A 24,059-nucleotide genomic window follows, 5' to 3' on the forward strand; every position below is an offset into this window, starting at 1 on the left:
CACCAAGGGTTCGAGATGGATTCCTTCAGGAACGAAAGAAGGAAGTGGGGGAGAGAGAGACAAACGACGCGAGCCTTGCTTCTATAAGTCGGGTTTCAGAGGGCTTGGTGTATGCTGAGAGGAAAGAAAAAGACGGCGACGAGGGTGGTGTATGAGATAGAAGCGAGGGGTATCTTGATGCTGGAGGTTTGGAGGAGGAGGAGAAGAGAGGCCAGCTCGAGAAAGAGACTCGTCCGATCGCTCCTCTCCCCTTTGATAATTCCTCAAACCTTCCCTCCATCAAAACAAGAAAAACTTGAAGATTCCTCTAAAGAAATGACGTATAGAAAAGATCTGCAGCTGTCGAAGATGCACATTTTCGTTTGAAAGAGGAGGCGTGTGGGCTTGAAGGCTCGACGACGCCTCGAGAACAAGGGTGAGCTCGACGCGTCTCCTTCCTTCCCGTCCCCTTTCATCGATCAGCGTTCAAAAGTTGATCCCGAGATGCCCAAACTCGCATACCAACCTAACAAAAGATCCCTGGCTTCTCACGTCTATGATTTTTGCATGAAAAGCTTGGAAGCTTGCGTTGGGTTTTGTTGAGTTGATCTTTCTCCATTTCCTCTCGTCGCCTTGGTCCTTTACGGCCATCATCGTCTCACTTCGACTTTCCTTTGACTCTTCCTTTCTCAAATCCGACAAGCTGGGACCAACAAGGAATTGGTCGAGTCTCGAGGGAACGCGAGGAAACGCGTGGGTCGTTGCATCCTCATTTGGACGAGCTCTGACTCGATCCCTCCTCCTTCCACCTTTCAACCCCCGCGAGCTCGCCGACTTTCCTCCCCAAGATGCCTCCTTCTCCTACCCCAGCATACATTCCTCTCCGATCTCCTCACTCCGACCTCTGTTTGACGACCTTTCTTCTCTCCGACGCTCCTCAAATCACTCGAATCTTGAACGAGCCCTCCGTCTTCAACAACCTCTCTGGCCCTCCGTTTCCCTACTCCTTGGGCATGGCTGAGGAATGGATCGCTGGTCGAGAAGGTAGAACAGCGTCTGGAGAAGAGGTGGGAGGATTTTCAGGTGAGATCTCATCGGCTCGTGGGAGGGAGGAGATCGGAGCTCGAGAAGGAAACGAGAGCTCACCACCTTCCTCCTTCACCTTCTCTCCTCTAGTCCTCCGACCCATCAAGAGCCTTCTGGAGGACGACGAGCCAGTATTTATTGGAACCATCACGCTCTCGGAGAACCCTTTCCTTCATATCTCAGACTCCAAACGTCGAGCGAAGAAGATAGAGGAGAACGCCGCTCGGTCGTCTGCGTCGTTGAGCTCGAAGGACGGGGGAAAGAGCTGGGCTCTGGGTTATTATCTCGATCCTTCATGGAGTGGGAAGGGAGTTATGAGTGTGAGTGTTGGTTTGGTCTGATCCCTCTTTCCGTAGGTGAGGAAGCTTCAGCAACGCTGATCCGTCTCTCTCGTCTCGTCTTTGATCTCGCCAGACCGCCGTCAAAACCTATCTCTTCGACCACATCATCCCCTCTCAGCGTATTCACCCATCCTGTATCATATCATCGGCTTTCACTACCAACCCAGCTTCCTTGTGAGTATCCCACGTCTCTCGTTCCTGGCCTCCCAAGTCCCAACCGAGCCCACAGAATCTGACGCGTCGTCTTCTCTTCCTTCTTCTCCACCAGAAAAGTACAGCTCTCGTCCTCTTTCCAGGTCGTCTACCTATCTCGCTCATGCGTCAAGATCCCAAAGTCAAAGGGAGGAGGGAAGCACGATCTGTGGTGCACGGCTTGGGTTCCGGAAGGGGAGACGCTGGACGAAGAGGACTGGGTTTGGGATGGAGGAGAAGGGTTGGAGAAGCTGAGCTTAAAGGACTTGGGATGGTGATGAGAATTCCCTACTAGCTCCTGATATACGTGCGTCCCTGAGGGAGAAGGCTCTCGACGATGGAGAGTCGCGTCGAATCCTGGACTCGTTGACGCAGAGGCAGACTCTGACGAGCCGTGAAGTCGTGAAGTTAGTATACATCGATCTAAAAGATAACCTCCAAGATCAAGAAACCAGCTGTGCGATAGCCTTGTCGACTTAGTCATCGCTTCGAGGAGAATCAGTCGCTGCCTCGACGACGCGTCGTGTCCCTTCTCGCGCCTCCCAAAGCTACCACAGACGATGCCGTCTCCTTGCTACATGCAGCAGACTGTTCGGTGTTTTCTTAGACTCTTCTTCACTTGAGCCTTGAACATTTCCGCTCAGAAACTCTCGTCCCGCTTCGCCTAACCCCTCTCCCGCTTCTCCTCCCTCTCCTCTCTCTCTTCTTTCCCAACCGACGCCAAAGTGAGAGATATGAAAGAAAGATGCGTTATATTGGGGGGAAGGGGAGGGGGGAGATCGATGCGAAAGGCCGAAACGAACGAAAGAAGGCGTGAAGAAACGAGAAAACAAAGCCAGAGGCAACCGAGAATAAAAACGACGAGAAGTGGATCTAGAGAACGACGAGGGGACCGTCGCTTAAAGCTTGTCGTAGAAGTTGTCCAACGTAGGGACCTGTAGGGGGAGGGAGGGAGAGGGAGTCAGTTGGGGTGAAAGGGAAGGAAGGGAAGGAAGGAGGGAGGAGAGGCGACGCGACGCACATCGGGCTTGAGTCCCTTCCTGGTTCGGATGGAGATGGCGAGGGTCTCGAGCTTGGATCCCTTCTCGATGGGGGTTCCGTTCATAAGAGCCCAGTGATCGAAGACGGCCTGGGGGAAAGCCTGTCCACCGGTAGCCTCTCGCTGTAAGGAGGGAGGAAAAGAAAAGCGAAAGACGAAGTCAGCGAGAGTTTCTCGAATCACTTCTCGCTTCGAAATGGGAAAATTGATAGGGTAGAAAGACTCACAAGAGCGGCGTTGAATCCGAAGGACTCGGCGACGGGGAGGTAAGCCTTCATGGTGAACATGGGGGTTCCGACCCTCTGCTCGGACGAGAAGACGTGAGCTCGTCGGATGTTGAGGCAGGAGTAGACTCCTCCCTGGGCGTTCTCGGGGCACTGAATCTCGACGACTGAAAGTAGTCAAGAGGAAAGAGGAGGACGGTCAGTTCGAGCGAGAGGTGAGAGAGGAAGGGACGAAAGGAGAGAGAGAGAAGGAAGGACGAACGGTACATGGGCTCCTGGAGTCCGGGCTGAGCGAGCAAAGCGGCGGCGTAGCAGACTCGTCGGCAGACGGGAATGAGCTGTCCTCCTCCTCGGTGAATGGCATCAGTGTGGAGCTGGAGGGGAAAGAGAAAATGAAGGTGAGCGACGAGATCGAGAGGGAAGAAAGACGGGAGAGGGAGAAGGGGCGACGAACGGTGACATCCATAAGGTTGAATCGGATACCTCGCATGTTCTCCTCACAGACGACTCCCTCCTTGGTAGCCCACTGGAAGGCGGCGACACACGAGTCCTTGATCTCGCTCATGAACTGTTAGAAGGCAAAGAAGGGAGGGAAGCGAAGTCAGATTCGAGAAGTCGTCGCAGTCGAGAACGACGCGAAGGAAAAGAGACAAGACGTACCTGAACTCCCTTGGTGACATCAACGAGCAAGTTGGCTCCGGCTCCGTCGGGTCCGAAACACCAAATCTTCCTGGCGTCGGTAACATCCCATCCGTGCTGAAAAAGGAGGGAGGAAGGAAGAAGAACGAGTCAGCAACGATTACGACTTCCAAATCGTTTCTTCTACACTTCGACTCGAAGTCGAAGTGAGAAAGTAAGGGAAAGACTCACCTCGTCGGCGAGGTATCGAGCTCGGAGCTTGAAATCGTCTCGGGGGGCGATCTTTCCGGTCTCGATGTCCTGGGCGACCTCCTCGGTGAGGGGCTCAGCCTTAGCGTAGAGCCTGTTGTGCTTGTTCTGGGACTTGGAAAGAGCGACCATGGACGACTCGGCCTGGACGGTCTCCCTGTATCCGATGACGGGATCGGACTTCTTGAGGGGGACTCCTGCGTGATCCTCCTCGAGATCCTTGAGGCAAATCTCGAGATGGAGCTCTCCGGCACCAGCGATGATGTGCTCTCCGGTGGGGGAGATCCAAGTCATGACCTAGAAGGAGAAGAAAAGAGGTTAGCCGATGCGACAGAAAGAGAGAGCAGAAAGGACGGGTCGAGAAACTCACACAAGGATCGGACTTGGAGAGTCGCTTGAGACCCTCGACGAGCTTGGGAAGATCGTTGGCGTTCTTGACCTCGACGGCGACCTGCACGACGGGAGAGACGGAGAACTTCATCATCTTCATGTTGTGAGCCTGGATAAATCGAAAAGGAAAGAGGAAGAGGCGTCAGTTTCGAAATTTCGTCGCGTCGTCGTCGTCCTTGTTTCGTTTGCGATTCAGGTTCGAGGAATCACTCACAGTCTCGGAGGTGGTGAGGGTTCCGGACTTGAGGAGGAACTGATCGACTCCGACGAGACCGACGATGTTTCTGTAGAGCGATGGAGAAAAGAGAGAGACGAAGTCAGGACGAGGCTTTCTAATGAGACGAGCGACGAAGACGAACTCACCCAGCGGGGCAATCCTCGATGGGCTCGACAGTTCGTCCCATCATGAGAACGGTCCTCTGGATGGACTTGATGAAGAGATCGGACTTGGATCCGGGAACGTAGTTGGGTCTGAACAAGGGGAAAGCAGAAGGAGAGGTCAGCGTTAAATTCATCGTCTCGGCTTGAGGAAGAAAAGGCTTGAACGAACCCCTGGATTCGGACCTTGGGTCCAGACTTGACGGTTCCAGAGAAGACTCGTCCGAAAGCGTAGAATCGTCCCTGAAGAAAGGATGAAGAACGAAGAGGCAAAGTCAGCGACGCCGTTCGTTCTTTTGAGAAGACGACGGGAAACGAAACGCACCTTATCGGAGGTGGGCACCATCTTGGAGACGTAGAGCATGAGGGGTCCGTTAGGATCACAGTCCCTGATACCGATAGCGGACTCATCGTCCATGGGTCCCTCGTCTGGAAGGAGGAAAAGGGGAGGACGAGTCAGAAGGAGTCGAGGAGAGGTCGATTAGAAGTTCGAAGAAACTCACAAAGGGTCTCGACTCGGTACCTCTGGGCGGTAAGAGGAGAGGGAAGGTTGAGGACAATCATCTCGAGGAGAGAGTCTCCGGCGGGAAGGAACCTGCGCAGGAAGAAGAAAGGAAGGAGCGGGAGTCAGCGTCGAACGCGTCTCTGCAAGATCGAAGACGAGCAAAGTTACTCACTTCCTCATGATGACCTTGAGGAGCGCCTTACCCTCGAGGTCTCGCTCATCGGAGGTGAGGGCAACCTCGAGCTTCTCGAGCATGGGCTGTGAGGGAGGAAGAAAAGAGAGGAGGACGGGAAGGTCAGAACGCGTTTCGACGACGATAACGATCAGATCTCGAGAAGAATCAAGAAGATGAACGTACCCAGATGGCCTCCTTCTTGAAGTCGTTGACGAGGGCGAAGATCTTGTAGATAGGGTCGAGGATGAACATGTTGAAGGCTCGGTCGAGCTGAGTTCCGTCCTCAGCGGTTCCCTTGGTGGTCCACTTCTTGGTCTTGGGGTTGAAGTAGTCTAGAAGCGAGAACGAGGGAAGGAAATCGTTGGTCAGATACAGTTGGCAACGAGACGATACGAAGACTCGGAGAAGAGGGACTCACTGTCTCCCCAAAGCCTGAGCATGAGGGACTCCTTCTTGACTCCGAACTTCTTAGCGTATCGACCAGCGAACTGGTTGAGGGTGAAGGCCCATCCGTGGAGACCGGATCCGAAAGCGACGGTTCCCTTCTCGGCGTAGACCTGGGCGTCACCGAGGGCCTCGTCGTGGTAGGTGGAGATGATAACGTTGACGGACTCGATGGTTCGGGCGAACGTCTGGTAGAGCTCCTCCTTTCCGACCTGCAACTCGAGGAGAGCTCGATCGACCTTGTTGATGACAACGACGGGCTTGATTCGCTCAGTAAGAGCCTGCCTGAGGACTGAGAAGAAGAAAAGAGGAAGGGTTCAGCTCAAGAGCGCTCGAGAGAGAAGAATCGGAGGGAGGGAAAGAAGAAAGGTCTCACCAGTCTCGGTCTGGACACAAACACCATCGATGGTATCGACGACGACGAGGGCTCCATCGGTAACTCGGAGAGCGGCGGTAACCTCGGAAGAGAAATCGACGTGACCGGGGGAATCTGAAGGAGGGAAAGGGAGGAGGAGGAAAGGTCAGTTCGAGCGCATGTACTTTGATTCGATGGGGAAAGAAACGAACCGATCAAGTTGATGAGGAAAGCGTTTCCGTCGGTCTTCTGGGAGATGAGGGAAACATCCTCGGGGTCAAGCTCGAAGTAGAGCGAGATGGCCTGGAAGAAGCGAAGGAAAGGGTGGTGAGCACGAGAAAGGAAGAGCGACGAGATGGGAAAAACGAGGGTTCGGACGAACGGTGGACTTGATGGTGATTCCACGCTCCTTCTCATCAGGACGGGTGTCCATGAATCGGGTGTCTCCAGCCTTGGCTCCCGCAATGATACCAGCCTTAGCGACGAGGGAGTCGGTAAGGGTGGACTTTCCGTGATCGACTGGAGGAGAGCAAAGGAAGAGGGTTCGAATCGAAGGTCAGCTCGACGTCTCTTCTTTCTTTCGTCGCGTTTGACCGAGCAAGGACCGATGTTTCGCGGGAAGATCGATGGTGGTGGTGTAGGCGATGGACAAGAGGATGTTGAGATGGGTTTGATGGAGGAGGTGGAGGAAGGAGGACGAACCGTGAGCGATAACGGACATGTTTCTGAAAGGAGCGGAGAACGAGAACGAAGAGACGAGCGTGAGTCTCCAGATCGATCTAGAGCAGCGAGAACGTAGAGAAAGAAACGAACCGGATCTGAAGAAGGAAAAGAAGAAGATGTCATAGAAATGGGTCAGCCAATGTTGTTTGGTGGACGGAGGGAGATGCGAGAAGGGAAGGAAGCTCACGTTGGTGGGCTTGTCTAGAGTTTCATTTGGAACGATGGAAAGAAACGATTAGCTTTCCACCTCTTCTCGACTCTACTTACAAGCTCGAGAGATACTGGTACGAACCCATAAGACCCCTCATCTCTAGAATCCGTCAAAACGAAAACATCGCCACCACCAGAGTCAGAAAAGAGTTCGGTCGAAGTGGAGGGAGGTCAAAAAGGGAGGGAAGGAAGGGGGGGTCTGCGTACGATCTGGAGGAGTTCAAAGACGAAGGAGAGATCAGCACACTATGATTCTGGTACGAGTAGAAAGAGGAGATCGAGGAGTACTTACCGACAGTGAAGTTAACCCTGTAGAGTTGCGACGAGAGGTGGGAAGGGCAGGGAAGAGCAACGGTCAGCATCTTCTTTTCCAGGTGGGCTGAACTTCCTTCTCCTTCGTCTCCTTCTTCCTTCTCTTCGCCTGAGACTATTCTTTATGGATGTTTTGACGAACATTTTGAACGGTGTTTGAGAGTACGAAGGGGTAGGTTTCCCGGGGGAGTGGGAGGAAAGAGAGAGGGAGGGGAGGAGAGGGAGTGAACGAAGTTAGAGGTCAGAACGAAAAGCTGATCTACTCTCAACTCGACCTCCCGCGCATTCAAGACCCCCCTGCCCTGGGAGACTTCTCGTTCCTTTTATTTCTGTTTGCCCTCAACCCACGACCTCGACGATTTTCCCTACTGCTCTGATGGTAGAAGACTCGGATCCAGAATGGACCGCACTTGTGGAATGGCTTCAAACGGAGCATGGCATGGGCGAGATCAGCGTCAAGACGAAGAGGTTTCCAGGTGAGCTCAACACTTCCTTCCTCCCTCCCTCCTCCTCCTCTTTGCTTCTTCTCGTCCCCTCCTCAGCTCCAAACTGACTGCTCTTCAATCTACAGGTGCCGGTAGAGGTCTCGTCGTCTCTCGACCCATCCCCTACAACATCTTTCATCCTCCTCCAAACCTCCTCATGATCCCCTCTTCAGCCCTCCTCAACGCGAACACTCTTCGCCCTCACTACCCTCCTCCCTTCGCTCCAATATCAACGAGAAAACATCACCACCACTCCTTACACTCTTCGAAACGCAAACACTCATCCAAATCCACTCCTCCTACTCCCACTCCTTCACCACCAGCGGAACCCTCCTCCCCTCACTTCCCTCTGACCTCAACGCAATTCGTTACTCTCCATCTCGCTCTCCACAACCCAAATTCTTCAACACCAAAGCACCCATCTCTACCCTCGGATCCATGGGCTACCTACCTAGCTTGCTGCCCCAAGGACTTCGACCACCACCCTCTCACTTGGATCGTGGACGTCGACGAGGGAGGAGGAGACGAGAAGACGCGTCGAAGGAGGGAAGCTCTCGTCGAACTGGCGGACTGCTTGCCTCGAACGACTAAAATCCTCCTCGAAGATGTGAAGAAGAGGTTCTGGGAGGACGTAGCTATCCTACGAGATGTCTCCGTAAGTCTCCTCTCTAGCTGCTCGCGTTGTTCTCCCCTCACCTTCGCGACGCTGACTTTCCCTCCCCGACGCTTCCTCCCAATTAGCTCCTTCTCCCCAACCTCGCTCCTCTACCCACCCACCCTTACCCGCTCCTCACCCTCTCCAACCTCCTCTGGGCCTGGCTAAATTACAACACTCGCTGCCTTTCCTACCCTCTTCATCTCGCTCCCTCCTCCGGACTCAACGACCACACCATGTCCCCCGTTGTAGACCTCGCCAACCACTCCGTCCGATCAACACCCACTCCATACCTCTTCCCAACGGACGTGAGCTCCTCGAAATCGACTCATTATGCGTGGCCGGCTCCGGAGGGGAGGAAGATGGAGGAGGGAGAGGAGATCTTCTTGCAGGTGAGTCTCGCTCCTTGCTTTCGTCAACCCTTCAAGTAGAGACTGATGGTTGGACTATCTTATTTCAATTAACTTTGCAGTACGGAGCTCACCCAGAAGGCTTCCTCATGGCGGAGTACGGATTCGCGTCTGGAAGTTGGGAGGGAAAGGACGGCGAAGGGAGGAACGAGTGGGATGAGGTTGGGTTGGATTGGGAGGTGGAGAAGCTGTTCGAAGGGCTTGGAGAGGTGGAGGGGAGTAGAAAGAGAGATATTTTGGAGAAGGAGGGGTACTGGGGGTGAGTCTTGCAGTTCATACCCTTCAAAGCGTCGGTCAAGTTGGTCGAGTCGGTCGCGGTCGCGTCTTCGAACGAGAGCTGACTTCTTCCTTTCTTTCGTTCCCTTCGTCTTCTTTCTTTTACCGGACGATGGTTCAGGAACTACACTCTTCACTCCCACCCTCTCCCAGCCCACCCATCCCATCGACTCCTCCCAGCTCTCCGTCTCTATCACACCTCCCTCTCTCCCTCGTCAACTCCCACCACTTCTTCCTCCTCGACACAAACACAACGATCCGGCTCCCTCGCCCAATGGAAGGACACCCTCCAAGGCTACGAGTCCTGTGTCTCCGATCAAAACGAACTCCTCACTCGCCAAACCCTCGTCTCCCTCTGCGAAGGGGTCGAACACGACGTCGTCGCCGGATTCGAACGACTCGATCGACTCCAAACCGGATCTGCTTCACTCTGGGACGAAGGAGACGAACGGGATGGGTGGAGCGATAAGTGCGAGAGTGTGAAGGTACTATGGAAAGGAATGAGGAGGATCAGCGAGGAAGTGCGGGAGAGTTGTGAGTCGGGAGTTGAGTTTTAGTAGATGAGCGTTTTCGGAGCCGCTGTTGTTTCTCTTAGGCCGTTTTAGTGAGTAAACTTATCATGATTAGACTACCTCCGAAGACATCAGCTGCTTAAGGGGCATGCTCGAGATGGAAACGGGAAAGAGCGAAGGAGGGAAGTCGAATCAAAGGGAAGTCGAGAGCTACCGCCCCTGAACCGCGTTTCAACTCCTTTCCGCTCTCGACTCCTTCCCTTCGACTTCGACTCGACGTTCTGTAGGATGGGAGAAGAAGAGTGAGAAGCTGACATGGTGGTGAAATGGTTGGTATAAGGAAGGAGAGGACGGGGAGGGAGTTTGAGTCTCAACCACAACCACAACCTCGGACCAGCTTCTCTTCTTCCCTCTCTCTCTCCCTCCGACATGTCGAACTCAACCTTCAACTCCCCTTCACTTTCCACATCCTCTCAACAGCCGCTGGCCGGTCCTTCTTCTCAACCTTTCGTTCTCGTCGTCACTCCTCCCTCGACTCCAACCCAAAGTCGACGAACCTCCTCTTCCTCGTCCTCCTCGCCTCGTTCTTCCATCGACTCCGTCTCGTGAGTATCTCTCTCTCCCCAATCCCACCTCTGTTCCAAGCTGACCCTTTTCCCGCACATTATCCATCGTAGTCCTCCCTCCTACTCCCTCTCCTCGACGCACTGCCAGCATCAACCTCCCTCCCGTTCCCTCTCCCTCTGGGAGGCCTCGTTCGGGTTCGCCTCCCACTCAACCGATCTCTCCCTCCCTCTCTACACCGCTCGTGCCTCATCTTCGTCCGAAGAGCCCTGGACGACAGCCAAGTGGTGCTTCCAGTGGGGGTTCCTGCTCCCTTTGCTTTGGTTAGGAGGGGTCTTGGTGTGAGTTTCCAACGACGCGTCGTCTGTCCTCCCTTTCCATCCTTCGCCTCCTTTTCACTCGCTGATTCTCTTCATTTCTTCTGCTATTTCGCTCATCCAGGTTCTTCCTCCCCCTCCAACCCATCTCGGAAGACGAAGAAGAAGACGCGATGAAACGAGCTCATCTGACGGAAATGCTCGAAGTGCTGAGGGAGACGGAGATGAAGTGGGCTAGGAGATGTATAACGGCGTTGCTGGTTTGGATTGCGTTGATATTGGGGGGGACGATGGTCGTGCTGGCGGTCTTGTTGAGTCAGAAATGAGAGAAGGGAGGAGAGGAGACGCGTCGAGGTTTCGTTTTGGGTTCTTTTGGGTTTGATGGACTCTAGGTTTTCTTGGAGTGACTGGGTGTAGAAATTTCTGTAATTTGGTACTTGATTCGAGAACCCTCCTTTGGCTACTGGAACCCTGGCAAGCGAAACGCTGGGAGTCGAAGACGACGACGACGACGAGCTGGGCTGAGAAGCAGGGAGCGTAAGAGCTTCGCTTCTTGCCTCAAGATGTACTGATAGAGGAGTATACGAGAAACCTTTGTCAGGGTGACTAGACTAGTCTTGCGAACGACAAGTCGGAAAAACGAGTGGAGCGGCGACGATCAAATCGCGTCGACGGCTGCAGTTCCCGACGCATCGTCCCATAGAACCTCAAAGTTTACCATCCCAGAAACCTATTGATAGTCCTAGCAGGTGTCGTTAGAAGGGATTTTTAAGCATGAGATCAAGCAGAAACGGAGCGACGACGAGGAGAGACCGAGAGAGTGCCGCAATCAAGGTCTGCCCCTGCCCTGCTTTCCATACCAAGATCGAACTGAATCATCAGTTCACAACGCTCTCAGATTTTATCGTACCTTACCGATCTCGATACAAACATATCCTATGTTGCCGCCTTTCGTGAGCCGAAGGCAGATCCCGTCTTTCTTTGTTGAGCCCAGCGACCTCACCGAACTCGTCGACGAGTTTGAGTCCGTCAGCGATGGATTCTGAAACGTCGAAGGGACTTTTGAACGTAAAAAAACAAGCGGTTGCCGAGGATGAAGGAAGAAGAAGTGCGAGAATGAAAAATACGGTCGCAATCGAAACGGATGGTGGGAGGAGCAGAGGAGGAGAGGACGAGCTTCCTCCCTCTCGACCACCATCTTCTCCCTCCTCCTCCCCTTCCCTTTCTCCTCCTCTTTCACACCTCTCTTCCCCAAACCATGTCCGATCAAGAGTCTCTCATCTCTATGGGTTTCGATCCTGCTCGAGTCGCTTGTAAGTCTCTCCTTCCTTCTCTCTCGTCATCCTCCTCCTCGAGCTGAAGCTGACGCCCTCCGTTCTTCCCTTCCTGCTCTTCTAGGGGCTCTGAAAGCTACGAAGAATGCAGGACTCCAGCCTGCGATGGACCACGTTCTCAACAACTCGGAGAAGCCTATCCCTACCGCTGAGGACGTCGATGAGGAGGAGGAGGAGGGAGGAGATCAAGCTGTCAAGTCGCTCGAGGGAGAGGAAGCGAAGGTGAGATCGTTGAGCTTTCAAGCAATCTTCTCGACTTCTAATGAGGAGATATACTGACCCAACCTCCCTCTCGATCTCACAGAGCATCAAGTGCAGCGAGGTTCGTCTCTCATCTCATCGTCTCTCTCTCATCCTTCGCCTCCACGAACGAGCTCATCAAGCTCACCTTCCTCTTCCTTCCCCTTTCCTCCTCCTCCCCTTCTCCTTCCTCTCTCTCCTCCTCACAGTGCCAGAAGATCTTCCGAACCACCGCTCTCGCCAACTTCCACGCCGAGAAGTCTGGTCACACTTCCTTCGAGGAGAGCACTGAGGAGGTCAGCCTTCCTTTCCCCTCCATCTCGAGCTCAACCTTTCCTTCAACCGACCTTCCTCTCCCCTGCTTTCCCAGATCAAACCGCTCACCGAGGAGGAGAAGAAAGCTCGACTCGACGAGTTGAGAGCCAAGATGGCCGAGAAGCGAGCTCTCAAGGGCAAGGCGGAAATCGAGGACAACAAGGCCAACGAGGCTCTTCGAAGGAAGGCGGGCAAGGAACAGGGAGACATCAAGGAGAATCTCAAGCTGAAGGAAGCGAACAAAGAGGCTTTGGAGAGAAAACGAGGTAAGCCCTCGCATCTCGTAATTCTCCGTTTTGTTCGAAGCTGATCGTCCTTCGTCGCTTGCAGAGAAGGAAGCCGACGCCAAAGCTCGAGCAGCAGTAAAGGAACAGATCGAGGCGGACAAGAAGGCTCGAGCTGAACGAACCGCTAAAGAGAAGGCTCTTCGAGAGGGACGTGTGCCCGAGCAGCAGGCTGGAGGAGTGGACGTGTCGGCTGGTGCTGGAGCTAGAGCTGCTACTGCTGCTGCTGGGTCGTCGGGAGCTGGGAAGGATTACCCTGAGACGCGACTTCAGGTCAGTCGCTCGACTCCCTTTCACTTCGTTGGAGGTTCTCTCTCGAGACTGACATCGTCTACTTTTTGATTTATTATCTTGTTCAGGTCCGACTACCCTCCGGAGGCCAACCTATGACTAAGACGTTCGCTTCGACGGCGACTCTCACGGAGGTTTCGGAATGGGTTGCGAGCGAGACGCTGTCGGTGGACGTAGGAAACGTGGTGTTCTCGACGAGGTTCCCCAACAAAACCTACGGTGCTGGAGATTTCTCCAAGTCGTTGAAGGAGCTTGGGTGAGTCGGTGTTTTCGCTCGTTGCAGGTCTCGTCTCGACGCGTCCTGCGTTCGACTGACTTCGCTTCCTTCTTCTCCCTTTTTTGCGCCCTTCTTGCTTGGTGATAGGCTTACACCGAGTGCTGTGAGTGTTCTGTTTTTATCTCTCCTCTCGAAGCTCGATCCATTTCGTCGAAGAAGAAGAAATGGAACGTCGACTGACGATACCTTTCTTTCCTCGTCGCAGATCCTGTTCGTCGCTTCGTAGATGGCTGGGAAATGGACGATATCACGACGAGGACTGGATATGACATGAGACGACGATGCTACCGATGCTCTTTGTGCTTGGACACAACTTTGCGGGGAGAGACGACTCGTCCTTCGTCCGAGTGAACTTCGATCTTGAGCTTTAGCAAGCAAGAAACGACACCCAAGAGAATTTAAGAGAGTCCAAGAGTATCTACTTCCGAGATTTCGAGCAGGAAAGCAAGGTTTTCTTCTCGTTGAATCACGCGTTGAAGGGGAGCAGCGACCGACAGCTTCGTTGAGCTTTGAAACCTCCTCCCCTTCCTCTTCTCTCTCCCACACCCACGACCTCCCCTCCTTTCTTGGTTCTTCAAACCTCCAGCCCGATCAGAGGCAGAGCTACCCTTCCCCCCATCCCAGTCTCTCTATACCCAGCAGCTCTCCTTCGTCCTCAACCCAACCTCCTCCCATCGCCTCCTTCACTCCACCTTCTCCACCTTCTCCCTCTCTCCCTCTCTTCCTCCACTTCCAACATGAACGCTCCCGATCCTGAAATCCCCAACCCTTCGACCGATTCGATCTCCACCATTTCCTTCTCTCCCAACGCTCCCATCCTAGCAGTCGGGTCGTGGAGTCGAGAAGTGAGGTTCTACGAAGTGAATTCGACGGGGCAGAGTCAGATGAAGGGAGGGTTCGCTCATGAGGGACCCGTGTTGGATTTGTGTTGGGTGCCGGTGAGTGAACGATTCTGAGCGCTTACGAGAGGAGGCTGGAGGGAGGGAGGGGAAGGGGAAGGCAGAAAGAGAAAGAGAGGAAAAGGTCGAGCTCACTCTTTCCCCTTCCTCCTTGCTCTCGTTTCGTTCTCGTTTTGGTTCGGATCAGGACGGTAGCAAGTTGATCTCGGTTGGAGCGGATAAGGCTGCTAGGATGTTTGATCTTGGATCTGGTCAGGCTAGTAAGTCCTTAAACCCTTCCTTTCTGCCGACACGTTTTTGGGAAGGAGCGACGACGTTGAGCTCGCTCCCTCCTTCCCTTTCCCTTCGTTCGAACTCGAGCTCACCACCTTTTTCCATCTTGCTTTGATCGTGCTTGATGAATATAGCTCAAGTCGCAGCTCACGATGCTCCTATCCGTTCCTGTCGATACGGAGTCGCTTCGAACGGGAGTTCGTTTTTGATCACTGGTGGTGAGTCTCGTCGTCTCGTCTCGTCTCGTTCGAGCTCTTTCCCAGCTTCGTAGACGCTTTGCCCAACCGGGCTGATATCTGTCTTCGCCCTTTGATCTTGTTCGTCTCGCTGCTCTCCACAGGCTGGGATCGTTCGCTCAAGTTCTGGGATTTGAGAAGTCCGAACCCGATCGGACAGGTTCATCTCCCCGAAAGGTGCTACACGATGGATACGACGGGAGATGTGCTTGTGGTTGGGACTGCTGAGAGGTGAGTGATGCTCGAAAGTAACTCACAGCGAGCTCGAAGGTCTACGAGGTAGTGAAGAGAGGAAGAGAGAGATCTGATCCTCGTTCTCCTCGCGTCCGCCCTCCTGGCCGTTTCCAGACATATTCAGCTCTTTGACCGTGAGCATTACCTTCTTTCGTCCTTCTAATTAGTACCTGTGTAACTTCGTTACTGACCCTTCGTCCCTTGTCGTCTTGCGACCTTCAAGTTCGAAACCCAGCGACGGCTGTCAAGGTCCTTTCTTCCCTCCCTTCTGTTCTCTCCCTCGAACGTCGCTGAACCAATCGCTTCTTCGAATGTCTACAGAGCATCGAATCTCCACTGAAATGGCAAACTCGAGTAATATCCTGCTTCCCTTCAACGACGAAACCCGGTTACGCTGTCGGATCCATTGAGGTGAAAATCGGCTCTCGTACCTCTGCGAAGATTTTTTTTCGAGGCTGGATTCCGTTCTGACATCCTCGGTGTGTCATTTTTGTCGTTCACAGGGTCGAATCGCCTACAAGTTCGTCCCGTCTCACCTTCTCTTCGATGGTTTCGCCGCGCTGATCTCCTCTTCCCCTTCATTTTACAGCGTTATACCAGCAGCGAACGCCTCCGAAACCTTTTCATTCAAGTGTCACCGTGCAGAAGCGAAACTTCCTCGAACCAATCCTCCCAAACCTACGTTGATCTACTCGGTCAACTCCATCTCCTTTCACAAGACCTACGGAACCTTTGCCAGCGCTGGAGGGGACGGATTAATCCACATTTGGGATGCTTCTGCTCGTTCGAGGCTGAAGAGTACGTTTGCTGTCTCTTTTCTATCTCGTCCGCATTCATCTTTCTGCTCCCCTGACTTTCCTCTTCGTTCGTCACCTCGTCTTGCTTCTTCCTCGCTCTGCAGCTCTCAACCCAACGCCAAATCTTGCCACCAATGCTACTCCTACTCCCATCGTTTCAACGTCGTTCAGTTCGGATCACTCGATTCTCGCTTGGGCGCAGAGCTACGATTGGTCGAGAGGACAGTGAGTCCAAGTTGAAGCTTGAGGGGGGAAGGGACGTCGAACTCGGTTTCCTTTTCGCTCGATCGACTGACGCGTCTTCATTTCTCTTCCGCCCGTTGTTCTTTCAGTGCTGGAGCTACGAACGACATGGTCAACAGGATCGGACTGCATCTCGTGAAGGACGACGAGGTGAAGGGGAGGGCGAAGTGAGGGACGCAAGGGAGGGAGGAGAGAAACGTCTCCGAGTCGGTTTCGGGTTTTCACGATTTGCTTTATAACGACATGTTCAGCTTACGACCATCTTGATTCAGTTTTGCAACGAAAGGTGGATCTCCGAGATGGAAAGAGGTGGAGAGAACGATTGGCGGGACGAGACGAGACGCGTCGAGCGATGTTTGAGTTGAGAGGTTCATTTCGATTCGAGACTAGCTTGTACAAAAGTGAGAGACGACGGAGAGCGAGAAGGAAAGAAACACAGATCGACAACAGCAAAACTAGCTAGCTAATCATACAGGAGAGAGAGGACAAGAGTACAAGCAAACGAAGAGAAGGAAACGAAATCCCGAACGGTCGTCGGATCACTACTCGAAGGACACCTACTTAGAACACAGCGATGTCGACTCCGGCATCTTCATCGTCGTCGTCCTCCCTAGGAGCCTTGACGAGCCACACCCCTTTGTACCTAGGAAGTTGCTCCTTCTCTCCAGCTCCCTCCTCAGCCTCCTCGTCGTCGTCCTCGTCCTGCTCCTCCAATTCACCCCCGATCCAAGCCCACTAGATGAGAAGAAGAAGGAAAGAGAGCAGGAGGTCAGTTTTATGTTGCGAGGAGAAAGTAAACAGGAAGGAAAGATCGAGCTCACCCTGGCCTCCCTGACATCCTCTCCCTCCTCGACGTACTTGATGCCCAACCCGACCTCTCTGTTCGACAACATCTCTCCATCTCGGACTCCGTAGCTAGCAGCGAGGACCTTGACTCCCTTGGTTCCAGCGGGAGCGTCGAAGAGGGCGTCCCAGCGAGAAGAGGCGACGAGGGTGTAGGGTTCGTGGATCGATGAATCCATCCTCTCGCGCTCATCGGTCGACCGATGGAGACCTACAAGGAGCCAGGAACCAAAACAGCAACGCAACGAAGAAAAGGGTGAGCTAGTTCGTCTTCCATCGAAATGCGGTTAAGGCATCAAGAGAGGAAAGAACCGAAAAAGCTCGAGGATTTCGACGAAGGTTGGATGTGATGGGAAGACGGGCGAACCTTCAAGAACGACTCTGTACTCCTCGTCCTCTCCCTTCCCGTCCGCCGCCTTGAGGATGATTCTCCTGCCAGAGTGACGAAGGATGGCCCTGTCGTCTCCTCGTTGGATGATTCGACCTTCGAGGACTTGGGAGGGGAAGAGACCGTCTCCTCTCTTTGCGTCAACGACTGAGATGGGTTTCCAGAGCGCCTGTTCGGCGAGTTCGATCTCCTTGACTCGAGCGTTGTGGGCTGAGCTGAGGTTCTTGAGGTTGGCTCGGTGGAGGAGGGAAGGGAGAGAGACGGCAGAGTTGTTGGCTGTAGAGACGCAGGAGTTGGCCTCGGAGACGTCCTTCGACTTGGAGGAGGAGAGGGAGGCACCGGTGAGACGGGAGACGAGCGATTCGATGAGACCGGGAGCTTCTTTGTTGGTAGTAGTCATGATTGTAGTGGGTTGTGGTTGGTGATTGGCTGGTTGGCTGATAGGTTGAGAGGAGTTGAGATTCGATTGTGATGGTTGGGAGAGAAGAAGAGGGAGGAGGGAAGGAAAGAAGAGATGGACCCTTCTGAACTCGCTCCTTTTTCTGGTCACCTGACCTGCCCTCTCTCTTTGACCCAGCCTCAGCAATTTCTGTCGCTTGAAGTTTTTGGAGAAGTTGGCTCATAGTCTAAACCTCCCTACTCGTGCTAGTGAAAGTTTTCTCATCTCATCTCCTCGACGCGTCCTTCCTCATTAACCGGGACGGGGAGGCCTCGATCCGAACTCCCGAAAGTGACGTGGTGTCTGCGCCTCTCTCGATCCTCGCTAGTAGTCTAGAGTTCTGATTCTTTTTTCTCTCGGCTCTTGACCCATCTCTACCTTCGACCCCCATCTGTCTCTCTCCCAAAAGACATGACTCCTCTTCTTCTCCCCCTCCTCCTGCTCGCCAGGTTCTCTGAGGCTCAGGTCCTTTCTTCAGCCGCCGCGTCGAGCTCAACTCTTCCTTCGACCACGACCTCAGCAGCTGCTACAGCCTCTCCGAGCTCGACCCTCCCAGCGACAGCTCTCGTAGAGAGCTACAACTCGTCTGAGCCTCAATCCTGGTGCCCTACTGGATCTTACTGTGCGGGAGATGTGAGTCTTCTCGTCTTTCAGCCCGCACTCTCTCCCTCTTCGAGACGTCTCACTTTTCGTCCTCTTTTGCCTCGCCCCCTCTGACGCTGTTGCCCCCTCGTTCCTTCCTTCTCTCGTTTAACCCTTCACAGCTCCTACAAACTGTCGAGCTCGCTCAGATCTTCCCCGACTCGAAAACCTTCCCCGACAAACCGACCAAGTTCTCCTACAACGAGACGCTCGCTGCTTTCCAGGCCGCCAAAGCTTCCGGAAACAATCTCACAGGTCTGTCGAGACTTTTCTGGTCGCAGGAGCCCTACTTCAAGGTTTGAGGTCGCTGATCTGACTCTCGTATTTATCTTGATGGCGAGAACAGTCGGAGAGCTCGAGGATTTCGTCAACACCTACTTCGTTCGTCCCCTCCCCGACCCTCGTCTCTCTTTTCAGACGTTGCTTTCCACCCCAAGCTGTTCTCGTCCAAACCCGGAGCCTGAGAGGATGAACAAGGCTGACTATTCATCGCTTTCGTTCTAATCCTACAGACCGCTGAGGGAACCGAGCTCGTCGCCGTCCAAATCGATGCGTCGTTCAACGCGTCCGCAACTCCTTTCCTGCAAACCGTCGAGGATCCTGTCGTTCGAGGTTGGATCGTTGAGGTCATGGGCTATTGGTCGGAGCTCATCAGGTGTGTCAAAAGGATTCGAGCCCTGGAACGCGTCGAGAGGAAGACGAAAACTGAACTTGTTTGGTTGTTCTTTCCTTTCCCTCTCTCGCAGGGAAACGAACACCTCTGCTCTCTGCGGTGCCAACAACGACTGTGACTCGTCGTTGATCCCTTTGAACCACACTGTGGTGGTTCCAGGAGGACGATACCGTACGTACTCCGTCCTCGAAGAGCTCCAGTCGAATCGAGTTGACGCGTCGCTCACCTTCTCTCGCTTCTCTGTCTCTATCCTACTTCCTACTGGGGAACATATACACCCCCAGGGGAGGGATACTATTGGGACTCCCTGTTGTTAGTTCCGACTCTACTTATCCTAGCATCGTCCGAAAGCAGCGTCCCAAGTCGCTAACCTCGTCCGTCTTCCTCCTTCCTTCCCTCTAGGATCATCGAAGGACTCCTTCACTCTGGACTCGCCGAGTACGCTCGAGATATGCTCGACAACTTTATGGACCAGATTCAGCTTTACGGATTCATCCCCAACGGAGGAAGGAAGTACTAGTGAGTCGGCCTCATTCTGGACGCGTTCGAGTCTTCGAGACGAAGTGAGCTGACCTTCGTCTCCGTTCGACCGACAGCCTGAACCGATCTCAACCTCCCGTCTTTACTCAAATGCTCGATCTTTACGTCCGATTCACCAACGACACCTCGATTCTCGAACGAGCTCTTCCTCTCGCCGACGGTTCGTCGCTCAGTCTCCCTCTCCTCCTCTCTCTTCTTCACCTCGAGCTGATCGTCCTTCTTCCCCCTGTTTCCTCACAGCTGAGCTTCAATGGTGGCAGACCAACCGAACTTTCGCCGTCACGTCTCCTTACACCAACAAGACGCACCAGGTCGGACGGTATAACGTTTTCCTCAACACGGCGCCTCGCCCTGAGGGCTACGTCGAGGACTGGGAGACGGTCAACCTTTCCGACCCTCCTCTCAACGAAACCCAAGCCGAGGACCTCTACATTCAACTCGCTTCTGGTGCCGAGTCTGGATGGGACTACTCTGCTCGTTGGATGAAGGATTACGGGAAGAACCTCTCGGATCCCTTACAAGGTCTTCGTTCGCTTGCGTGAGTTCTCAATCTCGTCTTCCACATCGAATATTCCTGAGCTGACTCCTCGATTCTCACTCCGCTCATTTACAGCATTCGAGAGCTCGCTCCTGTGGATCTCAACGCTCTTCTCGCCTCCGATCACTATCTCGTTCGTTCTTCCTCGACGCGTCTTCTTTCTCGCTCCGCCGTTTCTGATGCTGACTCTTTCGTCGGCCCTTTCTATTTTCAGCTCGGATCCCTTTACGAAGAGTACGCCTCCGGCAACTCGACCAGCACCACCATGAAGCGAGACAACGCTACCTCCAAGGCGGACATGCACTACCAACAAGGAGCGCTTCTCAAGGACGCAATCCTCGATCTCTTCTGGGACCCTAAGAAGCTTGCTTTCTACGACTTCGTGAGTCTTCTGGCCTCGCCTCTCTCTTAAGCTGTCCATACTGACCCCTTTGTTCGTTTCATGCGGTTCAGAACACGACCTCGTCTTCTCGATCCGACTTCTTCTCCCTCGCTGCTTTCTACCCCTTCTGTGAGTTCGAACCGCTCTCTTTTTATCATACCGTTGGACTGAACCTTGTTCTTGGTGCCACAGGGCTCGGTATCATCCCCGAGGAGGTCGAAAACGACGAGCAGAAGCTCTTCCAAGCCTTCAGCGGTCTCAACTTGATGCTCGAGAAGTACAACGGATCAGTTGCCTGCACTCTCACCGAGAGTACTCTCAACTGGGACTTCCGTGAGTTCTATCAAATCCCGTTACAGATTTCTCTGAACGTTGTAGCTGACTCTAATCACCACTTCGTTCTCCTCGACGCGTCGCAGCCAACGCGTGAGTCTTCTCCTTTCCTGCACCTTCCCTCGCCTCGCCTCGATCTAACTCGCCTTACTCCGTTTCGACTCTCAGGTGGCCTCCCCATCAGTACATCCTTACGAAGGCTCTCGCTCGACTCCCTACCAACCTCACTTCAACTCCGTACACGACCTTCCGACCCTCGAACTACTCCGCCTTCGACCTCGTCCCAGTCGGTCAGCTCGGAATTAACGAATCTTCCCTTCCCGTCCAAGGCGGAGTGGCTAACGGATCGGTGATCGCTCTTGGAGAGCGACCTGGAGACGGGAACGTAACGATCGGAGAAGGATGGAGAGACGTTCTTCTCGGAGAGGTCGTGAGTTCCGGTTCTGCTTAGTTTGACTCACGAGTTCTCTTCGAATACTGACTCCTATATACTTATCCTCGACTGCCTCAGCTCAACCGATACATCAGCTCAGCGTTCTGCTCGTGGTACTCGACAGGAGGTTCCATTCCAGGCGTCCTTTCCCAACTCCCAGCGGATCAACTCAACGTCACTCATGCCGACACGACCTCTACGGGGAAAATGTTTGAAAAGTTCAACGCGACGTGAGTATTTGAGCTCCCCAGCTGGCTTACGATTCGAGCTCACCCGACGCGTCTTCTTCCTCATCTTCTCAGTGATCTCGATGCTGCCGGCGGAGGTGGAGAGTACGAAGTAAGTAGACTCAGCTTCGAACGGAGTCTTTAGCCAGGCTCTCGACGCGAGATTGGGACAAAAAGCGTGGCCAGCGGATGCGCTTAACTAGTTTGAGCAGCGACGTCGAAACTGACCGTTTCCGTTCTCGTTCTGTTCCCTCTCTTCCTTTCCTTCGCAGGTCGTAACCGGATTCGGTTGGACCAACGGTAAGCCCATCTAAACGTTTCTCAGCGTCGAAAATTGATACTGACTTCTTCCACGTTCTCTCTCCTCGTCAGGCGTCGTGATCTGTTCGTTTCCGTTTCCTCGTCTCTCTCTCTCTCTCTTCGTCCGCTCGTCTTGCTCTCTTTCCCATCTGACCCGCTTTATAATTCCTCGTCTGATACAGGGGCTGGAGCCACGTACGGTCATCTGATCAAGTCTCCTACTTGCCCGCTCATCGAGGTCGCTGCCTCTTCCCCTTCGAACGCGACGACGAGCTCCAAGACTCTCTTCGCAGGTTCTAGGGTCGGAAAAGGATTCCTTTGAGGGATCAGACCTCCTTCCAACTCTTTTGTAAATTTGTTACGACCTACACTCGCATTGCGAGAAGGACTTTTTCTTCCGTTCTCATTTAGTTTTCGTCGCAGTTTAGGGAAGGAAAGGAGCGGTTGGAGAGCAGTTTAGCAATGGCAGGTGGCTAGTTCTTCACGATCTGTAATATTTTCAGTGTCTCTCTCTACACGACCCTCGGATGCCCTAGTCCATTTTTCACCCATCGTCTCTTCCTCGAACTGTATGTCCTCTTGCGGAGAAGAAAGCGACGACTCGACGTCTTCACAGGAGAGAAATAGCGTAGCCTGCCTAAATCAGGCAACGAGTCTGAGAAAGGATATACCAGGTGATAAAATCACAAGAAAGTCCCTTCGAGTCCCTCCCTTCGGCGTGCTCGACCTCTCGACGCGTCGACGGACGATCGTCGATCCTCCTTCATCTCCGCTATTGCCTCCTCAACCCCGCGGGATATGTAGACCTGTGCCAGGCTAAACTGTGAGTCCCGAGGATTGAGGTAGAACGCTCGGCGGGCTGGTTCGATCTCAAGCTGCAATGAAGAAGAGAGGGAGTCGAAGAAAAGACAGGAGTCAGCTTGAGGCGTTCGAACACGGCGACAAAACGATCAACAGCTCACCTCAGCGACCCTTCGAGGAGAGGGATCAATTTAAAGTCCTAGACAAAACGAAGACGACCGAGGATCTACCGAAAGAGAACGAAGTTGAAAGAACGACGCGTTGATCGATCAGCTTCCTGTCTCTCTCTCTCCTCATCTATCGACTCACGAATCGCAGGCCAGAGCTCACCTGTAGGATCCCACTAAACCCTCCCCGCCGAACCCCTCCCAAACCCCTCCTTAGCCTTCACCAACCCCCTCACCATCTCATGCCCTTTCGTCTCCACTCCCCTTTCCCTCCCCATCTCCACCAACGTCCCGTTGATAAACTCAATCTCCGTCTCCCTCCCAGCATCCAAATCCTGCAGCATCGAACTCCGATTCCCGCTCGTCGCTGCAGCCAGTTCCAGCACCTTCTTCACCAGCGCGTCGGGTCCGAAAGCGCTGGGTTGATCGGAGAGGAAGAGAGACGGGTGGGAGGCTTGGAGGACGAGGGAGGCTTCGGTGGCGAGTTGGTGGATGAGAGGAAGGAGGGTTGGGTTGCCGATGGGAGTGGGAGAGAGGAGGAGCGATCCGTTAGGGATAGAGAGGAGGGAGGTGAGAGGGTTGATAATGGAGTTGAGGACGAGTTTGAGCAGCAGTTTGGGTTGGATCTCTTCGTAAGGGATTACCTCAGCGTTGAGACTGTTCTTGAGGGAGGTGAGGAGGGTGAGGGTTTGATCGAGGGAGTCCGACGAAGGCGAAGACGAGGAGGAGGGAACGACGGCGAAGACGAGCTCTCCTCCTCCGTTGATCGTTCCTTCCGGTTGATGGTGGTAAACCTGAAACTTTTCCTTCCCAGCTCGTACTCCATGAGTTGTTGTTCCCAGGATGAAACGAGGTCGTTCCTTCTCGTTCGTGAAGACTTCCTTGATGAGTTTCTCGTAGACGCCCATTCCGTTGTGAAGAAGCACGATGGTCGAGTCCTTTGACAAGCGAGGGGAGAGGGTTTGAAGCGCTGGGAGGATGGAGGGACATTTGAGGGTTACGAGGAGGGAGAGGATAGGGGATGTTGGATGGGTGAGGAGTTCGGTGTTGAATCTAAAAGCTCCTAGGGAGGAGATGGTTAAAGGAGGGGAAGGGAGAACGAGAAGCTCTCCTCCTCGACGAGAATGTCCTTGATCGAGCCAGAACGAGTCCGAGGTGATCTGGGATTTGAGGAGGAGGGAGATCGGGGTGGAAGGGTTGGAGAGACGAAGATGGTACGAGAGGAGAGTGCCGATGGAACCGATACCACTGAAAAGAAAGAAAGGAAGAGAGGGAAGGAAGGAGGTTGGTGAGCTCGGACGTTTGAGCTTCCTTCGAACAGAGAAGAGCGAGATAGATCGGGAAACTTACAGAACGTGGACTCTCATGGCGAAGAGACAATTTCAAGCGAGTTCCTAGGTCGTCCAGAGAAAATCTTCTTGTTTCGAGATGGCCGTTTGAACGGAATCAAAAGCCTCGTCGCGCTCCTCT

General features: G+C 53.7%; 8 protein-coding genes across 8 annotated transcripts; 5 read left to right on the top strand and 3 right to left on the bottom strand.

Annotated features, from left to right (window-relative positions):
- Positions 1 to 625: 625 nt before the first annotated feature.
- BDY24DRAFT_432591 (GNAT family N-acetyltransferase) lies at positions 626 to 2,273 on the top strand. The gene is made up of 4 exons (XM_076644089.1): positions 626 to 1,062; positions 1,156 to 1,385; positions 1,480 to 1,580; positions 1,675 to 2,273. The coding sequence occupies exons 1-4, from the start codon at positions 828 to 830 to the stop codon at positions 1,874 to 1,876; spliced, it is 768 nt and encodes a 255-aa protein (XP_076500571.1). The 5' UTR covers positions 626 to 827; the 3' UTR covers positions 1,877 to 2,273.
- A 58-nt stretch (positions 2,274 to 2,331) lies between these two features.
- On the bottom strand, positions 2,332 to 7,478 carry BDY24DRAFT_374763 (elongation factor 2). Its single transcript, XM_076638465.1, is given in 26 exon segments — positions 2,332 to 2,533; positions 2,620 to 2,760; positions 2,865 to 3,028; positions 3,124 to 3,235; positions 3,316 to 3,429; positions 3,522 to 3,617; positions 3,732 to 4,046; positions 4,120 to 4,248; positions 4,354 to 4,423; positions 4,503 to 4,610; positions 4,690 to 4,760; positions 4,843 to 4,946; positions 5,021 to 5,112; positions 5,195 to 5,280; positions 5,381 to 5,529; positions 5,616 to 5,933; positions 6,018 to 6,131; positions 6,209 to 6,299; positions 6,379 to 6,515; positions 6,699 to 6,721; positions 6,810 to 6,814; positions 6,907 to 6,920; positions 7,012 to 7,029; positions 7,205 to 7,210; positions 7,225 to 7,238; positions 7,384 to 7,478. Coding segments are annotated over 26 exon segments (2,529 nt in total). The 5' UTR covers positions 7,386 to 7,478; the 3' UTR covers positions 2,332 to 2,497.
- Positions 7,479 to 7,517: 39 nt separating this feature from the next.
- RKM2 (protein-lysine N-methyltransferase) lies at positions 7,518 to 9,744 on the top strand. Its single transcript, XM_076638466.1, has 5 exons — positions 7,518 to 7,717; positions 7,813 to 8,319; positions 8,472 to 8,773; positions 8,854 to 9,050; positions 9,189 to 9,744. The coding sequence occupies exons 1-5, from the start codon at positions 7,618 to 7,620 to the stop codon at positions 9,622 to 9,624; spliced, it is 1,542 nt and encodes a 513-aa protein (XP_076500573.1). The 5' UTR covers positions 7,518 to 7,617; the 3' UTR covers positions 9,625 to 9,744.
- A 1,907-nt stretch (positions 9,745 to 11,651) lies between these two features.
- BDY24DRAFT_374770 (ubiquitin-related domain-containing protein) lies at positions 11,652 to 13,577 on the top strand. The gene is made up of 9 exons (XM_076638467.1): positions 11,652 to 11,773; positions 11,859 to 12,016; positions 12,099 to 12,116; positions 12,244 to 12,330; positions 12,405 to 12,615; positions 12,680 to 12,906; positions 12,993 to 13,180; positions 13,289 to 13,304; positions 13,407 to 13,577. Exons 1-9 carry the CDS (start codon positions 11,719 to 11,721, stop codon positions 13,425 to 13,427), a joined length of 981 nt encoding a protein of 326 aa, XP_076500574.1. The 5' UTR covers positions 11,652 to 11,718; the 3' UTR covers positions 13,428 to 13,577.
- A 121-nt stretch (positions 13,578 to 13,698) lies between these two features.
- Positions 13,699 to 16,278, top strand: BDY24DRAFT_374776 (WD40 repeat domain-containing protein). The gene is made up of 11 exons (XM_076638468.1): positions 13,699 to 14,139; positions 14,288 to 14,360; positions 14,508 to 14,591; positions 14,714 to 14,840; positions 14,958 to 14,977; positions 15,067 to 15,092; positions 15,165 to 15,254; positions 15,347 to 15,363; positions 15,433 to 15,641; positions 15,745 to 15,865; positions 15,973 to 16,278. Exons 1-11 carry the CDS (start codon positions 13,939 to 13,941, stop codon positions 16,052 to 16,054), a joined length of 1,050 nt encoding a protein of 349 aa, XP_076500575.1. The 5' UTR covers positions 13,699 to 13,938; the 3' UTR covers positions 16,055 to 16,278.
- A 375-nt stretch (positions 16,279 to 16,653) lies between these two features.
- Positions 16,654 to 16,939, bottom strand: BDY24DRAFT_374782 (uncharacterized protein). Its single transcript, XM_076638469.1, has one exon. The coding sequence runs from the start codon at positions 16,917 to 16,919 to the stop codon at positions 16,701 to 16,703; it is 219 nt and encodes a 72-aa protein (XP_076500576.1). The 5' UTR covers positions 16,920 to 16,939; the 3' UTR covers positions 16,654 to 16,700.
- An 847-nt stretch (positions 16,940 to 17,786) lies between these two features.
- On the top strand, positions 17,787 to 22,265 carry BDY24DRAFT_374785 (Six-hairpin glycosidase-like protein). The gene is made up of 20 exons (XM_076638470.1): positions 17,787 to 18,186; positions 18,318 to 18,450; positions 18,542 to 18,576; positions 18,708 to 18,850; positions 18,942 to 19,039; positions 19,153 to 19,180; positions 19,271 to 19,387; positions 19,465 to 19,568; positions 19,649 to 19,946; positions 20,022 to 20,079; positions 20,161 to 20,328; positions 20,400 to 20,457; positions 20,521 to 20,661; positions 20,748 to 20,754; positions 20,830 to 21,091; positions 21,173 to 21,324; positions 21,397 to 21,433; positions 21,594 to 21,621; positions 21,694 to 21,705; positions 21,804 to 22,265. Exons 1-20 carry the CDS (start codon positions 17,965 to 17,967, stop codon positions 21,941 to 21,943), a joined length of 2,241 nt encoding a protein of 746 aa, XP_076500577.1. The 5' UTR covers positions 17,787 to 17,964; the 3' UTR covers positions 21,944 to 22,265.
- Positions 22,266 to 22,711: 446 nt separating this feature from the next.
- On the bottom strand, positions 22,712 to 24,018 carry BDY24DRAFT_374787 (ketopantoate reductase family protein). Its single transcript, XM_076638471.1, has 2 exons — positions 23,940 to 24,018; positions 22,712 to 23,837 (listed from the first exon to the last, which is right to left on the bottom strand). The coding sequence occupies exons 1-2, from the start codon at positions 23,954 to 23,956 to the stop codon at positions 22,766 to 22,768; spliced, it is 1,089 nt and encodes a 362-aa protein (XP_076500578.1). The 5' UTR covers positions 23,957 to 24,018; the 3' UTR covers positions 22,712 to 22,765.
- Between the last annotated feature and the right edge of the window lie 41 nt (positions 24,019 to 24,059).

Source organism: Mrakia frigida, assembly GCF_051309035.1.
Source record: "Mrakia frigida strain ATCC 22029 unplaced genomic scaffold BDY24scaffold_2, whole genome shotgun sequence".
Classification (NCBI taxonomy): Eukaryota; Fungi; Basidiomycota; class Tremellomycetes; order Cystofilobasidiales; family Mrakiaceae; genus Mrakia; species Mrakia frigida.

Bases quoted from the DNA above. Each gene is read 5' to 3' on its own strand.
- BDY24DRAFT_432591 (XM_076644089.1), top strand. From the start codon at position 828: ATGCCTCCTTCTCCTACCCCAGCATACATTCCTCTCCGATCTCCTCAC. The intron at 1,063-1,155 runs GTGAGATCTCAT...TCTCTCCTCTAG, and splicing joins AGAGGTGGGAGGATTTTCAG to TCCTCCGACCCATCAAGAGC. The intron at 1,386-1,479 runs GTGAGTGTTGGT...TGATCTCGCCAG, and splicing joins GTGGGAAGGGAGTTATGAGT to ACCGCCGTCAAAACCTATCT.
- BDY24DRAFT_374763 (XM_076638465.1), bottom strand. The intron at 6,132-6,208 runs GTTCGTTTCTTT...TCCCTCCTTCAG, and splicing joins TTTCCTCATCAACTTGATCG to ATTCCCCCGGTCACGTCGAT. The intron at 5,934-6,017 runs GTGAGACCTTTC...TCTTCTTCTCAG, and splicing joins TTGTGTCCAGACCGAGACTG to TCCTCAGGCAGGCTCTTACT.
- RKM2 (XM_076638466.1), top strand. From the start codon at position 7,618: ATGGTAGAAGACTCGGATCCAGAATGGACCGCACTTGTGGAATGGCTT. The intron at 8,320-8,471 runs TCCTCCTCGAAG...CCAATTAGCTCC, and splicing joins CTTGCCTCGAACGACTAAAA to TTCTCCCCAACCTCGCTCCT. The intron at 8,774-8,853 runs GTGAGTCTCGCT...TTAACTTTGCAG, and splicing joins GAGAGGAGATCTTCTTGCAG to TACGGAGCTCACCCAGAAGG.
- BDY24DRAFT_374770 (XM_076638467.1), top strand. From the start codon at position 11,719: ATGTCCGATCAAGAGTCTCTCATCTCTATGGGTTTCGATCCTGCTCGA. The intron at 11,774-11,858 runs GTAAGTCTCTCC...CTGCTCTTCTAG, and splicing joins CGATCCTGCTCGAGTCGCTT to GGGCTCTGAAAGCTACGAAG. The intron at 12,616-12,679 runs GTAAGCCCTCGC...CGTCGCTTGCAG, and splicing joins GGCTTTGGAGAGAAAACGAG to AGAAGGAAGCCGACGCCAAA.
- BDY24DRAFT_374776 (XM_076638468.1), top strand. From the start codon at position 13,939: ATGAACGCTCCCGATCCTGAAATCCCCAACCCTTCGACCGATTCGATC. The intron at 14,978-15,066 runs GTGAGCATTACC...GCGACCTTCAAG, and splicing joins ACATATTCAGCTCTTTGACC to TTCGAAACCCAGCGACGGCT. The intron at 15,866-15,972 runs GTGAGTCCAAGT...TTGTTCTTTCAG, and splicing joins TACGATTGGTCGAGAGGACA to TGCTGGAGCTACGAACGACA.
- BDY24DRAFT_374782 (XM_076638469.1), bottom strand. From the start codon at position 16,919: ATGAGCGCGAGAGGATGGATTCATCGATCCACGAACCCTACACCCTCG.
- BDY24DRAFT_374785 (XM_076638470.1), top strand. From the start codon at position 17,965: ATGACTCCTCTTCTTCTCCCCCTCCTCCTGCTCGCCAGGTTCTCTGAG. The intron at 19,181-19,270 runs GTTAGTTCCGAC...CCTTCCCTCTAG, and splicing joins TACTATTGGGACTCCCTGTT to GATCATCGAAGGACTCCTTC. The intron at 21,434-21,593 runs GTAAGTAGACTC...TTTCCTTCGCAG, and splicing joins GCGGAGGTGGAGAGTACGAA to GTCGTAACCGGATTCGGTTG.